The 17,254-nt window shown below is 41.3% G+C and overlaps 1 protein-coding gene across 14 annotated transcripts in view; it reads left to right on the top strand.

Annotated features, from left to right (window-relative positions):
* The window catches only part of LOC123279527 (uncharacterized), a 79,293-nt gene that overhangs the window by 5,348 nt on the left and 56,691 nt on the right, over window positions 1-17,254 (top strand). For 6 of the 14 annotated variants that reach the window (XR_011496493.1, XR_011496494.1, XR_011496490.1 and 3 more), the window contains one exon: window positions 9,802-10,174. Coding sequence is in view for 8 of the 14 variants with exons in the window: in XM_070493085.1 (XP_070349186.1) it covers window positions 10,106-10,174 (69 nt within the window). In the remaining 6 variants the exon portion in view is untranslated. Of the gene's footprint in view, window positions 1-3,009; window positions 3,084-9,801; window positions 12,743-16,263; window positions 16,695-17,254 lie in introns of those variants that run through there. The other 8 variants (XR_011496489.1, XM_070493086.1, XM_070493079.1 and 5 more) reach the window with 5 other exon arrangements.

Raw genomic sequence — 17,254 nt, 5'->3', positions numbered from 1 at the left:
TGAATAATTTCCAAATATCAGCAAATGATTTACACTTACTAGAATGATCTGATGAATTATTTTTGCTACAAGTTATATTATTTAACAAGTCATTTAATTATATATATAGTTTATTTAGAAAATAGCATGAGACATGTTTTACAGTTTTTGATTTACATATTGATCTGTAAATATTATGAGTTCAGTATTTTGAATATCATCTCTGCAGAAGATAGCTTTTTGTTGTTTAAAAAGTCTAGAGAGGGGGCTGGCCCGGTGGCCCAGTGGTTAAGTTTGCAAGCTCTGCTTTTGTGGCCCGGGGTTTCACCAGTTCGAATCCTGGGCGCGGACATAGCACTGCTCTCAAGCCATGCTGAGGCGGTGTCCCATATGCCACAACTAGAAGGACCCACAGCTAAAAATATACAACCTGGTACTGGGGGGCTTTGGGGAAAAAGAAGGAAAAATGAAATCTTTAAAAAAAAATCTCGAGAGAGTACATAAAATCCAAATTTTTTACTTCTTTGAAAAATCAAAAGATCTCACAACACTGGGCCTACCTTCCTACCTGTCAGAAATCAGCCAAGTAGTGGTTGCTCTTTTTAGATTGGTCACGAACTCTCCAACTCCCCACAGTTTCCACATTTCTTTTGTCCCTTGCCTGGTCTCTGTGAGCATTTGAAATTGTGGCCCCTGCTTTAGAGTCTTAAACTTGGCCTCCTGGCAGGATGATGGTGTCATTTACTCCATTTACAAAACAAGGAAATCAAGAAGAGAGCATGTTGTCTCCCCTCACCCCACGGTGAGTGTGTGTGTGTGTGAGAGAGAGAATCATGAGTTTGGTTTTAAAGATACGGAATTTGATGTGCTAGCAGCTCATCGAGGAGAAGTCCGATGAGAAGATCAGGTGCTTAGAGATGAGTTAGCCTTAGGAGAGTTCGAAGTCTTCTGTGAGAATGGATGAGATTGCCAAGGGAGAAAGTGTAGAGAACCTAGATTTAAGGAAAGACCTTGGGAGTCAGAGTCACCCGTATTTGAGGGTGGGGAGGAGGCGGAGCAGTCAGGGAACAGGATTGTCAGTGGTCCACGAAGTAGAAAGGTTGAGTGAGGGGGTTATTCTTTTGGCAAGTTTGGTGGTGTATTGGTTAGGATCTAATTTTGGCTGTTGCTGCAGAGATTCTAAACAATGGTACCATAAACCAGGTGGAAGTCCAGGTGGCAGGAGAGGACTGGAGCTCTGTGCATCTTATTGCTCAGCTCCCTTTAGGGTGGTGCTGTTGCCCACAAAATCCAGTGTCAGCATCGCCATGCTTAATTTTGGCATGCCCTTCCTTCTGGTGCAGAGCCTGGGAGTTGAACATAGTACTTCTGCTCATGTCCCATTGGCTATCACCTAGTCATATGAGCGCACTTACCTGAAAAAGAGGCTGAGAAATACAGTCTTTATGCTGGAAAGTTACGTGCTGGCTAAATATCGGAATTACCATGAGGAAGGGGGAATGGATGCTGGGAGACAGCTATCAGTCTAACCGCTGGTGAAGACAAATGGGGTCTTGAGAAGGAGAGAGGGAGGGAATACGGTAAACTCATGGGATTGGACAAAGATGAAGAGTAAGGCTGGCAATAGAGCTATGATTGGAGAAGCCAGGCTTCATCACGGCTGTTAACATACAGCAGATGCGTGAGGAGCTAGGCAGATCAGGGGAAACGGTGCTCTCAGCAGACAGAGGCCCTCATGTTTCTCAGGCACAAGCCCTCTGGAAGGAAGATAAGGGGGGATGCAGGGAGGGAAGGAGGAAAAGGAAGGTGTGCATATAGTGGCCTGACTCCCAGGGGAGAGTTCAGGAGGCTTTCCCCATTTCTTGGGGCTAGAGATTAAACAGTACCCAACAGACACCCAGGACATGACTGCTTGTATCCGTCAGGGTTCTACTGGAGAAACAGAACCAGCAGGATGATCGACTGATCGATTGACTGATCTCTTTCATCTATCAATCGAGAGAGATTATTGCAAGGAACTGGCTTAGTGATTGTGGGGTCTGGCTGGGCAAGTCTGAAATCCATATGGTAGACTCGCAGGCTGGAAACCCTTGGGCAGGGGCAACAAGGCAGTCCCCAGGAACTATTTCTCCCTCAGGGAAACCTCTGGCAGGCTAGGGATTAAGATTTGGTGCTCTCACCGCTGCAGCCCGAGTTTGTTTCCCAGTCAGGGAACCACACCACCTGTCTGTCGACTGTCATACTGTGGCAGCTGTGTGTTGCTGAAAGCTATGCCACTGGTATTTCAAATACCAGCAGAATCACCCATGGTGGACAGATTTCAGTGGGGCTTCCAGACTAAGACAGACTAGGAAGAAGGACCTGACCACCCACTTCTGAAAAAATGGCCCCACTTCTGAAAAAATGAAAACCCTAAGAATGACAGCAGAGCATTGTCTGGTACTGCACTGGAAGGTGAGAGAATGCCTCAGAAAGACTAGGGAGGGTACTGCTCTGCTGTATACAGGGTCACTAGCAGTTGGAATTGGCTCAATGGCACTAACAGGGAAACCTCAGTTCTGCTCTTAGGGCCTTTCAACTGATTGGATGAGGCCCACCTACATCATTGAGGATAATCTCTTTTATTTAAAGTAACTGATTGTAGATGTTAACTACGTCTACAAAATACCTTCACAGCAACACCTCGATTAGTGTTTGATTGAACTTGGCTGGGTTCTCTAGCCTAGCCAAGTGGACATATAAAACTAACCATTACTTAACCCAAACTCAAAAGTCTGAGCATAGGATGTTAAGATGGGAATTACCACCACATACAAGTCTAGGAATTAGGTTTGGGATCTGAGAGGTACCAAATGGAATTCCTTCTTTTTCTTTTTTCTGGAAACTGCTCCTTTTAATTTTTATTTTATTACTATTATTTTTAACTTTATTATTTTACTTTTAAATTTATTTTTTACTTTTAATTTTTTGTGAGGAAGACTCTCCTTGAGCTAACATCTCTTACCAATACTCCTCTTTTTTTGCTTGCAGAAGATTAGCCCTGGGCTAACATCTGTGCCAGTCTTCCTCTACTTTGTATGTGTGACGCCTCCACAGCGTGGCTGGTGAGTAGAGTAGGTCCGCACCCAGGATCCGAACCCGAGAACCCAGGCAGCTGAAGCGGAGCGCATGGAACTTTAACAACTTGGCAATGGGGCTGGTCCCTATTATTTTATTTTTATTATTTTTTAAGTTTTTTTTTTTACTGAGTTCATAATAGTTTACATCATTGTGAAATTTCAGTTGTACATTATTACTTGTCTGTCACCACATTAGTGCTCCCCTTCACCTCCTGTGCCCACCCCATCCCCCCTTCCCCTGGTAACCACTGAACTGTTCACTTTGTCCGTGTGTTTATCCTCCACATATGAGTGAAATCATATGGTATTTGACTTTCTCTGTCTGGCTTATTTTGCTTAACATAATACCCTCCAGGTCCATCCATGTTGTTGCAAATGGGATGAATTTGTCTTTTTTATGGCTGAGTAGTATTCCATTGTGTATCTATACCACATCTGTATTCAATCATCATCGATGGGCACTTGGATAGTTTCCATGTCTTGGCTATTGTGAATAGTGCTGCAATGAACATAGAGGTGCATATGTTACATTGGATTGTTGATTTCAACTTGTTTGGGTAGATACCCAGTAGTGGGATAGCTGGGTCATATGGTATTTCTATTTCTAGTTTTTTGAGAAATCTCTGTACTGTTTTCCAAAGTGGCTGCACCAGTTTGCATTCCCACAGGCAGTGTATGAGGGTCCTCTTTTCTCCACACCCTCTCCAACATTTTTTATTTTTAATCTTAGTGATTATAGCCATTTTAATGGGTGTAAGGTTATATCTGAGTATAGTTTTGATTTGCATTTCCCTGATGATTAGTGATGTTTAACACCTTTTCATGCGCCATTGGCCATCTGTATATCTTTGGAGAAAGGCCTGTTCATATCCTCTGCCCATTTTTTGATTGGGTTGTTTGTTTTTTTGTTGTTGAGTTGCGAGAGTTCTTTATATATTATGGAGATTAACCCCTTGTTGGATATATGATTTGCAAATATTTTCTCCAAGTTGGTGGATTGTCTTTTGGTTTTGGTCCTGGTTTCCTTTGCCTTGCAGAAGCTCTTTAGTCTGATGAACTCCCACTTGTTTATTTTTTCTTTTGTTTCCCTTGTCCGAGAAGACATGGTATTTAAAGAGATGCTTTTAGGATCGATGTCAAAGAGGGTACTACCTATATTTTCTTCCAGAAGTTTTATGGTTTCAGGTCTTACCTTCAAGTCTTTGATCCATTTTGAGATTATTTTTGTGTATGACATAATATAATGGTCTACTTTCATTCTTTTGCATGTGGCTGTCCAGTTTTCACAAAACCATTTATTGAAGAGACTCTCCTTTCCCCATTGTATGTTCTTAGCACCTTTATCGAAGATTAGCTCTCTGTAGACATGTGGTTTTATTTCTGGGCTTTCAATTCTGTCCCATTGATCTGTGTGCCTGTTTTTGTACCAGTACCATGCTGTTTTGATCACTATAGCTTTGTAGGACATTTTGAAGGCAGGGATTGTGATGCCTCCAGCTTTGTTCTTTTTCTCAGGATGCTTTAGCTATTCAGGGTCTTTGGTTGCCCCATATGAATTTTAGGATACTTTGTTCTATTTCTGTGAAGAATGTCATTGGGATTCTGATTGGGATTGCACTGAATCTGTAGATTGCTTTAGGTAGTATGGACATTTTAACTATGTTTATTCTTCCAATTCATGTGCATAGAATATCTTTCCATCTCTTTATGTCATCATCGATTTCTTTCAATAATATCCTATAGTTTTCATTGTATAGGTCTTGCACCTCCTTGGTTAAATTTATTCCTAGATATTTTATTCTTTTTGTTGCAATTGCAAATTGGATTGTATTCTTGAGTTCTCTTTCTGTTAGTTTGTTATTAGAGCACAGAAACGCACTGATTTTTTATAGGTTAATTTCCTACCCCACAACTTTACTGTAGTTGTTGATTATTTCTAATAGTTTTCCAATGGATTCTTTAGGCTTTTCTATATATGAAATTATGTCATTTGAAAACAGTGAGAGTTTCACTTCTTTATTTCCTATTTGGATTCCTTTTATTCCTTTCTCTTGCCTAATTACTCTGGCCAAAACCTCCAGTACTATGTCGAGTAAGAGTGGTAAGAGTGGGCATCCTTATCCTGTTCCTGTTCTCAGAGGGATGGCATTCAGTTTTTCCCCTTTGAGTATGATGTTGGCTGTGAGTTTGTCATATATGCCCCTTATTATATTGAGGTAATTTCCTTCTATCCCCATTTTGTTAAGAGTTTTTATCATAAATGGCTGTTGGATCTTGTCAAACGCTTTCTCTGCATCTATTGAGATGATCATATGGTTTTTATTCCTCATTTTGTTAATGTGGTGTATCACATCGATTGATTTGCAGATGTTGAATCATCCATGTGTCCCTGGTATAAGTCTTACTTGATCATGGTGTATGATCTTTTTGATATATTGCTGTATGTGGGTTAATGTTTTGTTGAGCATTTTTGCATCTATATTAATCAGTGATATCAACCTGTAGTTTGTCTTTTTTGTGTTGTCTTTGTTAAGCTTTCGTATCAGGGTGATGTTGACCTCATCAAATGTGTTAGGAAATGTTTAGTCTTCCCTAATTGTCTGGAATAGCTTTAGAAGGATAGGTATCAAATCTTTGAATATTTGGTAGAATTCATCAGGGAAGCTATCTGGTCTTGGACTTTTATTCTTTCGGATGCTTTTGATTACTGTTTCAATCTCTTTACTTGTGATTGGTCTATTCAGATTATCTATTTCTTCTTGATTTAGCTTTTGGAGGTTGTAAGACTCTAAGAATTTATCCATTTCTTCTAGATTGTCCAATTTGTTGGCATATAGCTTTTCATAGTATTCTCTTATAATCATTTATATTTCTGTGGTATCCATTGTAGTTTCTCCTCTTTCATTTCTAATTTTCTTTATCTGAGCTTTCTCTCTTTTTCTTTGTAAGACTGGCTAGGGGTTTGTCAATTTTCCTTGTCTTCTCAAAGAACCAGCTCTTTGTTTCATTGAGCCTTTCTACTGTCTTTTTTGTTTCAATAGCATTTATTTCTACTCTGATTTTTGTTATTTCCCTCCTTCTGCTGACTTTGGGCTTTGTTTGTTCTTCTATTTCTCAGTCAGTTAGGTGTAGTGTGAGATAGCTTCTTTGGGATTTTTCTTGTTTGGTAAGGTGAGCCTGTATTCTGACAAATTTCCCTCTTAGTACTGCTTTTGCTGCATCCCGTATAAGTTGGTATGGTATGTTTTCATTTTTGTTTGTCTCCAGGTATTTTTTGATTTCTCATTTAATTTCTTCAATGATATATTGGTTGTTCAGTAGCATGTTGTTTAGTCTCCACAACTTGTCCCTTTCTCAGCTTTTCTCTGTAGTTAATTTCTAGTTTCATAGCATTGTGGTCAGAAAAGATGCCTGTTATTATTTCAATCTTCTTAAACTTATTGAGGCTTGCCTTGTTTCCCAAGACATGGTCTATTCTTGAGAATGTTTCATGCGCACTTGAGAAGAATGTGTATTCTGCTGTTTTTGGATGGAGTGTTCTATATGTGTCTATTAAGTCCATCTGGTCTAGTTTTTTAGTTTAATTCCACTGTTTCTTTGTTGGCTTTCTGTCTGGATGATCTGTCCATTTATGTGAGTGGGGTGTGGAGGTCCCCTACTTTTATTGTCTTGTTGTTAATGTCTCTTTTTAGGTTTGTTAATAGTTGCTTTATGTACTTTGGTGCTGCTGTGTTGGGTGCATAGATATTTATGTGTTGTGTCTTCTTGATGGAATGTCCCTTTGATCATTATATACTGATATACTGCCCCTCTTTGTCCCTCTCTACCTGTCTTATTGAAGTCTGCTTTGTCTGATATAAGTATTGCAATACCTGCTGTCTTTTGTTTGCCATTAGTTTGGAGTATTGTCTTCCCTCCCTTCACTCTGAGCCGTGTTTGTCATTGGAGCTGAGATGTGTCTCCTGAGGCAGCATATTGTTGAATCTTGTTCTTTAATCCATCTCGCCACTCTGTGTCTTTTGATTGGAGAATTCAATCCATTTAAATTTAGAGTAATTATTGATATATGAGGGCTTGATGTTGCCATTTTATCACTTGTTTTCTGGTTCTCCTGCATTTCCTTTGTTTCTTGTCCCATGTATTTCGGATTTCCAATTCGGTTAGGTAGTTTTTTATGCTGGATTTCTTCGTTTTTGCCTTATTTATTATTTGTGTCCCTGTTCTATGTTTTTGTGTAGTGGTTACCATGAAGTTTGTATGCAAAGTCTCATAGATGAGATAGTCCCTTTTCTGATGGCCCCTTTTTCCTTAGACTTAGCTGATTCAGTCCCTTTCTCTTCCCCTCCTAAGTTGTTTTTCTCACATATTATTCCACCTTGTGAGTTTTGTGGTTGAAATGACAAGATTATCTTTGTTTTTGGTGTTTTCCTTCTCTTTATCCTTAATGTTTTACTGGAGTATTTGCTAACCTGTTTTGATGGATAGCTACATTTTCCTGATTTTTGTCTACCTATTTATCTCCTCACTCAGGGCTTTGTAACGCCTTTCTTCTTGTTTTTTCAGCTATGAGGGCCTTCTTGAGGATTTCTTCGGGGGGGTGGGGGGGGTGGTCCTTGTGGCAATGAACTCCCTTAGCTTTTGTTTATTTGGGAAAGTTTTTATTTCTCCATTATATCTGAAGGATATTTTTGCTGGCTAGAGTATCCTTGGATGAAAGTTTTGTCCTTCCAAGATTTGAATATATCATTCCACCCTCTCCTAGCCTGTAAGGTTTCTGATGAGAAATCTGCTGAAAACATTATGGGGGTTCCTTTGTAAGTTATTTTCTTCTGCCTTGCTGCCCTTAGTATTTTTTCTTTGTCATTGACTTTTGCCAGCTTCACAACTATATCCCTTTCACTAGATATTTTCACATTGACATATTTAGGAGATCTAGTAGCTTCTTCCACATGGATTTCCAGCTCCTTAACCAGGTTTGGGGGAGTTGTCTGTTATTACTTCTTTGAACAAGATTTCTGCTCCATTCTCCTTCTCTTCTCTCTCTTGAATACCTATAGTCCTTATGTTGCATTTCCTAATTGAGTTGGATATTTCTTGGAGACTTTTCTTCATTTCTTTTTAGTCTTAGTTCTCTCTCCTCCTCCGTCTGAAGCATTTCCATATTTCTGTCTTCAATGTTGCTGATTCGTTCTTCAAAGATATCAGCTCTATTGTTCAGGGAATCCGTATCCTGCTTTATCTCATCCATTGTGTTTTCATCTTTCATATTTCCGATTTGTTCTTCTTATAGTTTCAATGTCTTTTGTGAAGTAGCTCCTGAACTCGTTGGGTTGTCTATCTGCATTCTGTTTTAACTTGTTGAGTTTTTAAATAGTGATTTTGAATTCTCTATTGTTTAGGTTATAGATTTCTGTGTCCTCAGCATTGATTGCTGGTATTTGTCATTTTCCTTCTAGTCTGGGGATTTAATATATTTTGTTCATACTGCTAGACAGTGTGGATTTGTGCTTCCACGTTGTGGTGGTATTTAATCACTGCTTCCACCTGTCACCAATGGGTGGGGGTCAAGAGCTGCATATTCTGAGCCCGCTGCGATCTGAAGGACAGCTCCCATGTGCTAGGCTGGGGTATCGGGTGGGAGGGAGGGGTGCTTTCTCTCTCCTGCATGATCTCAGGGGCCTCTTGCCCTGTCCTCACTATCTGCTCTCCTGGAGTATTGGCTTGATGAAGACACCCGTGATAGCTAGTCACCTTTGTGGGTGGCTTTCCCTGGGTTGTGAGTGACCTTGGAGATCTATGGCGTTCCCATGGAGGGCTGCCGCTCCCTCCCTGCTTTCCTCCCAGAGGCCATGTGCAGTCCCCGGGTTGCTGTCCTTCCATGAGGAAGAGAAGTGTTCTCTTACCTTGTTCCACTTCCTTGGTGGGGAGGCTCCAGCACCTCCACCTTCTGACCTATGGCTGCATGGGTCTCTCAGACGTCTTTTGTGTTGCGTGGGTGTCCTCTGTTGGAATATGAATGTCCTTTGTGTTGTATCTTTGAGGGGAGAATTTACTGGGAGAGCTCACTTTGCCATGATGCTGACATCAGTTGGTGTTTTATTTTTTAATGCAACTTTTGTTACCTCTTCTGATCTTTTTGTCAAGTTACAAAAAAGTACATAAAGGGGCCAGCCTGGTGGCATAGTGATTAAGTTCATGCACTCTGCTTTGGTAGCCCAGAGTTCACTGGTTTGGATCCCAGGTGTGGACCTGTGCACCACTTGCCAAGCCATGCTGTGTCAGGCATCCTACATATAAAATAGTGGAAGATGGGCACAGATGTTAGTTCAGCACCAATCTTCCTCAGCAAAAAGAGGAGGATTGGCAGCAGATGTTAGCTCAGGACTAATCATCCTCAAAAAAAAAAAGTACATAAAGATTCATAAAGTAAACATACCACCAGAATAAGCATTGTTAACAGGTCATTTACAGAAAGGGCTTGGTGCTTAAATAGATTTAAGAATTCCCTGCGTTAGTTTCATCACTCCCCTGGGTTAATCAGGGCTTTTTGAATTGTATATGACAAAAAAAAAATACCCTCCTAAAAACACTAATTTGAATGGGTTTGAGAAAAAAAAGTCCTGGAATTTTTTAGCTTATGTAGTCTAAGCAAAGATGGATCTAAAAATGTCATCAGATTCAATTTCTCTTTCTCTCTTCTCAGCTATCTTTTGTATACAGGCTCCTTCCTCAGAGGGACCCTCGAAAGTCCAGGCTCTATAGTTTCAAGTCCAGCAGAAGGAGATCCTGTCTTCCCCACTGTTCTAATGAAAGTCTTGGGATTGAGTTTCATTGGATTGACTTGGGCTAAGTGTCCACCCTTGAACTGTCACTGTGACCATATGGGACAGAATAAACCAATTGGCCAGGCCTGAGATAGTGTCATCCAAATCACATGGGTTGAAAATGTCCGAGGGGTGGCTCTGTCCTGGAGAATCTGGCGCTGCTTCCAGAAGAAGGAGGAATAGATGCTGGATGAGCAAAGAAGAGTGCGTACTCTGACCAGTTTGCAGCTTGCTGCCATGGACAGTGTATGGGTAAGGGGTCTAATAGACCTGCATTCCTTTTCTGGCTCAAATATTTAATAATCATGTAACTTTACTTCTTTAAAATCTCTGAGTCTCAGTTTCTTAAACTGTCAAAGAGAGGTGATAATATCCTTATGGAGTTGTTGTGAAGATTAAGTGAAATGATGCATGTGAAAGCACCTAGGAAAATGCCTAATTTCCTTTTTGGTGTTAACCCAAGCTTCTTTGAAGCATCTAGAGGCAAGTTCACCTTTCTTCCAAGAAAAGGTCACTATAATAATTATCACACTGGCTACCATTTATTGAGTGTTTGCTGTGCACCATATGCATTGTCAGGTAGGACTGCCTCGTATGGCCATGCAGACCGAGCTGCACAGCTCTACGTGGGGCCAGTCCCACAGCCTGTAATGAGGATGGTGCCACCTGAGGGTGGCAGTGCAGCAGTCCTGTTTGACATGCACTAAATCAGTCCTCACACTGACCCTATGAAGAAGGTACCATTATTAACCCCACTTTGCAAAGAATTTTGTAACTTAGGTTAAGGAACTTTCCCAAGGTTATCTAAGCATTAAGTGACAAGAACAAATGGAAACCATACCCTTTGGGCATATTTTACTGTGGCATTTGAAAAATAACTGATCTCAGGATACAGAATTACTGTAGTCCTCCAGTGGGGGTGGAGGGACAGAGAGGGAGGACACACTTTTATTTTTTAACATCGTCTCCAAACCCCCAAATAAAAAAAATGCTTGCTAGAACCCCAGAGCCGAGAATACCACCCGCTGTCTCATTTACTCCGCTTAGCCTCCAGGAAAGGGACAGAAACACAAACAGTCTGGAACGTCTTCTGCCCCTTCCAGATAATTTGAAGTGAATGTAGCAGTGGTAAAATGTATCATATTTACCAGCTTTGGAACCACGTGGTTCATTTATTTACTCAGGACATATGATTGGAATGTGGCAGCAGAAGTTTCTTCTAGGGTCCTGTCAAGGTCAGATGAAGCTGTTTCTTGGATTTTTTATGTGAAAATAAATGCTCATAATTCTGAAAGGAACTTCATGCACTTTTACTCCAACCAACTGGGCCTCATACAGAGTTGGTTGTCTGCTGTCTCTTACTGTAGGACGTTTTGATTATGTTGCAACATATGCCAACATGCCAAGGGGCCTCACAAAGTTGTTTACTTTAAAATAGTGAATTTCAGATACTTTTTAAGGAAACATTTTGTAAATCACAAATAAGCCCAATTTCCCATTTGCTAGGCTTTCATGACAGGTTTTGCCAAAACTTGCAGTGGCTGTCTGCAGTCTTTGACATTTAGATTAAGGAAGTGTCCACTGTCACTATATCAGATCCAAGCCAGCAGGCTGTGTGTGATACTCAACATTTTTCTTATAAAATACTCACTGTGACTGCTCGCTTGTTTAGCTAATTTAATGGCAACCTCAGCTATTGAGCATGCAGCTGAGAGTAAGTCAAGGAGACCTCCAGCTGGACACGATAGCTGTCGTAGGGTTCACTTTACACTTGAAAGAATCATTTCATTTGCTCTTATAGAGGTATAGTTGTATGTATATGTATTATTTGTTTTTTGAGATATAATTCAGATGTCATAAAATTCACTCATTTAAAGTATACAATATCAGAGGCTTTTAGTATATTCGCACATTTGTACAAACATCACTACTATCTAATTTCAGAACATTTTCATCACCCAGAAAAGAAACACTATACCCATTAACTGTTAATCCTCATTCTCCCTCCCTCCCCCCAACTCCCAGCCGCTGGAAACCACATATTCTGTCTCTATGGATTTGCATTTTCTGGATATTTCATGTAAATGGAGTTAGATAATATGTGATCTTTTGTGACTGGCTTATTTCACTTAGCATAAGTTTTCAGAGTTCATCCATGTTGTAGCATGTATCAGTACTTCATTCCTTTTTATGGCTGAATAATATTGCATTGTATGGAATATTTAATAGCACATTTTACTTACCTTTTCATCAGTTGATGGATATTGGTTTGCTTCTACTTTTTGACTGCTGTGAATAATGCTGCTATGAATATGCATGTATAAGTTTTTGTGTGAATATTTGTTTTCAATATTTCTATTCTCTTGGATATATACACATAAGTGTGGCCTTGCTGGTTCATATGGTATCTCTACGTTTAACATTTGAGAAACTGCCAAACTGTTCCAAAGCAGCTGTACCATTTTACATTCCCACCAGCAATGTATGAGGGTTCCAGTTTCTCCAGATTCTCCTCAACACTTTTTATTGTCGGTTTTTAAAAAAATTATAATCATCTTAGTGGGTACAAAATGGTATCTCATTGAGGTTTTGATTTCCATTTTTCTGATGGCTAATGATGTTGAGCATCTTTAGTGATATTGAGAATTTTCTTTTTAATGCTTATTGGCCATTTGTATATTTTATTTGGAGGATGTCTCTTCAAATTCTTTGCCCATATTTAAATTGAGTTATTTGTTTTTGTATTGTTAAGTTGCAAAGAGTTTTTATATATTCTGGATACAAATCCCTTAACAAATATATGATTTGTAAATATTTTCTCCCATTCTGAGGATTGTCCTTTTACTCTTTTGATGCTGACCTTTGAAGCACAGAAGTTTTTAATTTTGAAGAAATCCAATTTACCTATTTTTCTTTTGTTGCTTGTGTTTTAGATATCATAGGAAATTATTGCTTAATTTCAGGTCAGGAAGATTTACACCCATTTTCCTCTAAGAGTTTTAAGTCTTACATCCATTTCAAGTTAATTTTTGTATGGTGTGAGGTGGGGGTTAAACTTCATTCTTTTGCATGTGGAAATACAATTGTTCCAGCATCATTTGTTGAAAAGACTGTTTTTCCCCTCAAAATTCATACATTGAAGCCCTAACCCCCAGTGACTCAGAATGTGACTATATTGGAGATAGAGCCTTTGAGGCCATTAGGGTGGGCCCTAAAACAACATGACTGGTATCCTTATACGAGAAAGAAATGTGGACACACAGAGAGACACCAGGGATGTGCGTATAGAGGGAAGACCACGTGAGGAGGCAGCAGGAGGGCAGCCATCTGCAAGCCAAGGAGAGAGGCCTCAGAGGAAACCAACCCTGCTGGTGCCTTGATCTTGGACTTCCAGCCTCCAGAACTGTGAGACAATCCATGTCTCTTATGCAAGCTGCCCATCCATGCAGTCTTTGATATGTTGTTATGCTGTCCTTAGCAAACTAATACAGCCGGGATGAGTAAGAGTAGGCTCAAAAGCAGTTGATATGCGGGAGCCATTTACCCTGAACAGAATGGGCCCAGGGTAGTGTTTCTGCCTTCTCTTCCTCTGGCAGCTGTCAGTGTCTTCTGGTTATGTTCTGTCCCCTTTACTAAACTGACATTGCCTGGAAAAACAGGTACCCATAATAGTTAAAACTGTACCTCTAGTGACATCAATGAAAATGCCAGAGTAAGGGCCTCCCAACATTGTTGCCTCCATAGAAGGGACTGGCAAAAATGGTTAAAAAATTCCCTTATTCAGAATTCTGGAAAGTAGTCAAAGGCTTGCAGCCATCTAGGGAGCATTTATTTAAGAAAAACTGCTGAACCATGATAAGAGTAGTGAGCTTTGTGCTGTTTTTAACTTTCCCCATCCCCCCAGACCCCTACAGCTCTGCAGTCACCTTGGAAACCTGAAGCTGCAATCATGGTGAAAACCAGCAGCCTGGCAAGTCCCTAGAGGGGGAAGAATGTGGTTGGAACTCCTTCAAAGCTGCATTCCTAGAGAAGTGCCATTATTTGGCTCGTCTAGAGGTTCTCTGGGATACCCCACTTGCAATGCTGTCTTCATTTGACTTGACTTGGTGCTCATAGTTCACCCAGTGCAAAAAGCCTTGTCCCCAGGGCATTTCTTGAAAACATGAAGAGGCAATTGTTTAACTTCACAACTACCCGAGGCAGGGAATAATGCTTGGGACAAACAACCGGGGAGGCAGAAAGCATAAAAGGAAAACTGGGGAATGGGCATCGTAGCAGTTCTGAGAAGCTCTAAAGTATTCCTGTGACTCTAGAAGGCTGCATGCCTGGGGAGAGCATGCACATGCCTAAGGCTGTGCACATGCTCAGGGACGACCTGAGAAGGCCCTAAGCTCTCCCCTCTGCCTGCCTGGAGGCTCTACACGAGCAGGAAGTGAAGGCTAAGGCAGAGCGCCCAGTGCCTGGCTGAGTGCTGTGTCCCAGCACACAGAGCCCCTCTGCTGATATGGGGACACTTTCTGGGCCCAGGGGTTTGGGAGATCTCTGTCTAGTCATTAGCCGATCACTCAGCTATCTCAGCAGAGGCTTCAGTGACCACACACAACAAGGAGTACAGGCTATGCAGGGTTCGTTCAGATAAGTCAACAACAACAAAAATAAACCCTGGGGAGTGGAGAGAATCCGATTTCCAGAGTTGCCACATTCTATTGTTTCAAATATCCAGTTTCCAACAAAAAAAGTAAGTTTTTAACGTAGAGGAGTCATTCTGCTCCCCAGACTGTAGTTTTTTCCATACCATTGACCAGTGAAGATTCCAAGAGTGTCCTTTTCCCAGAGTGTCCTTCTGGATTGCTCTGCTTGCTTCCCCGTGTCACTGCATTATTTGTGTCTCCAGTTCTTGTTTCCTATAAACTTAGAATTATATTTGAAGGGTGTATTGGATGTAGTTAAAACAGTTTTGGTGAGAATGCTTTATGAATGGTGCTGGATACTTCATTCTGCATCAGGAAGTACAGAATGTCTGGTGGTTTCACTCTTAGTAATGAGCTTGACTGGTGGGTTCAGGTAGTGACAGCTCGACGTAAGGTACGTTTTTCCCTTGTGCATTTTTCCCTGTGGGGTGAGACTTTGGCAGCCTGTAACTGTCACCCTGTGACTCTGGCGTTCATTGATGATTGTTGCCCGAACCAGTTATTTCAATAGTGATTTTAAACTTCTGTCATTGTTTCTACACTTGTAAATGGAATTCTTCTGCAAAGAAGAGCTTTCCCATGTCAACTAGGGTTGTTTGGTAACCTGTAGTTACAATTTGCACAGGGAAAAACAGGAATCATACTTAATTATATCCTTTTATAGTTTTCAGAATAGGGAGTTGATATTGCAACAATTACCTCCAAGAGTGGCAAATTAGATTTTTTTTTTGCTTTCCCTTGTTTTGATTATCATCATAAACTTGAGAATTTTTATATATTTATTTAGTAGGTTTTAATCAATTGTAATAATTTTTCTTTTTGATGCTCAGATTGTCCCATCTTTGGTCGATGGGATGTCCTTTGAGATGATTCCTTGGGACCTTTGACATGTCATGGAGTTGTTTTTTAAAAGCTGCCTTGTCACTACTCACACACCAGAATAGCTAATGAAAAAGTCAGTCTGATACTAGCAAGTGGTGGTGAGATCATGGGGAACAGGAACTCTAGTACGTTGTTGGTGGGAGTGTAAATTGGTACCATTTTGGAAAAGAGTTTAACTTAAGCTAAAGATACACCTATCCTCTGACTCAGTGACTCCGCTCCTAGGAGTATACCTAAGAGAAATGGTCGCATACATCTGTCAAAAGACAGGTACAGACGTGTACATAGCACCCTTCATAATAGCCCCAAGCTGGAAACTAAGTGCTAGTCAACAGGAGAATGGAAAAACATATTGTGATATATTCACACAAGGAGATACCATACAACAATGAGAATGAGCGGACTACAGCTACCTGCCACAACGTGGATGCTTCTCTAATTTGGTTACTTTTCCTGCATAACAAATTGCCTCAAGACTTAGCATTTCAAAACAACCATTTTATTATGCAAATGGTTCTGGGAGTTTGGGCAGGTCTCTGTGGGAATGGCTTGTCTCTCTTCCATGGTGTCTGGGGCCTCAGCTGGGAAAACTTGATAGCTGGGACTCAGTGGCCAGGAAAAATACAGGACACTTAGTAAAAGACAAATTTCAGATAAACGACAAATAATTATGAGACATACTTAAACGAAAAAGTATCCATTTTTTATCTTAAATGCAAATCTAACTGAGTGTTCTGCACTTTTTTCCCCTAAATCTGTTAATCCTAGCTAGGGGTGACTCGACAGCCAGTGTTGGAATTGTCTGGACTCCTCTCACTCACGTCTGGCCATTGGCACTGGCTGCAGCTGGTGCCTCTGCTGGGGCTGTGGAACAGAGCAGACCTACACCTGGCCCCTCCATGTGGCCCGGGCTTCCTCGTGGCACGGCGGCCTTTGGATAGTCAGACTTCTGACAGGGAGGCTCAGGGCCCCGTATGCGAGCGTCTCAGCAAACAAGCACTGCCTTTAGCCTTGGAAGTCCTGTGGCATCACTTCTTCTGCCACGAGTCCAAGGGCAGGGGAGGTGGAGTCCACCTCTCAGTGGGGAAGCGTAAGCTCAAGAAGAGCGTGTGGAAAAGGAAGGACTGTTGTGACTATTTGGGAAAGCGGTCTGCCACAAGCAGTGTGAAATACAGGAGGCTGGAATCAAAAGAGCACGTGTGTGTGACGCTGTTCATAGAAATGTCGGGGGTGGGGAAGCTAATCTGTGCTATTAGAAGTTCAGGATAGCAATTACCCTTGGGGGCGGGGTAGTGGCTGGAAGGGGGCCCGCGGGGTTTTGGGGGTGCTGGTCACATTCTGATTCTTATTTTTGGTGTTGGGTAGAGGGTGTGTGTACTTTATGGAAACCCATCCAGCTGTGTGTTTAGGATTTGTGTACTTGTCTCCACGTGTCCTCTATTCCTGTATGAAGTGGTCCATGAGCCACAGGGTAAATTTGACCACATCACACTTTTAGACAGGGTTTCTGGTGGCTAGCAGTAGTGCAAAACCGTCCCCTTGTCATCACATTGCTTGTTTAGCATGAAAAGTCCTGGGCAGGATCATCTGAGGGGCCAAATCTAAGGCACAAGCCCAGCACTGAGCTCCCAGGGACTTTCCAGACCCCTCTGGCTGGAATGAAGACGCATCCCTCAAATGAGCACAAGCAGAAACTGAAAATGTGTCAGCAGGACACAGCGGGTGCAAAGGAAAGGCCAGGAAGATCAGATAGGCTTCA

Source organism: Equus asinus, chromosome 21, assembly GCF_041296235.1.
Source record: "Equus asinus isolate D_3611 breed Donkey chromosome 21, EquAss-T2T_v2, whole genome shotgun sequence".
NCBI classification, from domain to species: Eukaryota; Metazoa; Chordata; class Mammalia; order Perissodactyla; family Equidae; genus Equus; species Equus asinus.
The sequence above is the reverse complement of the archived record's forward strand: the minus strand, read 5'-3'. Positions and strand labels throughout refer to the sequence as shown.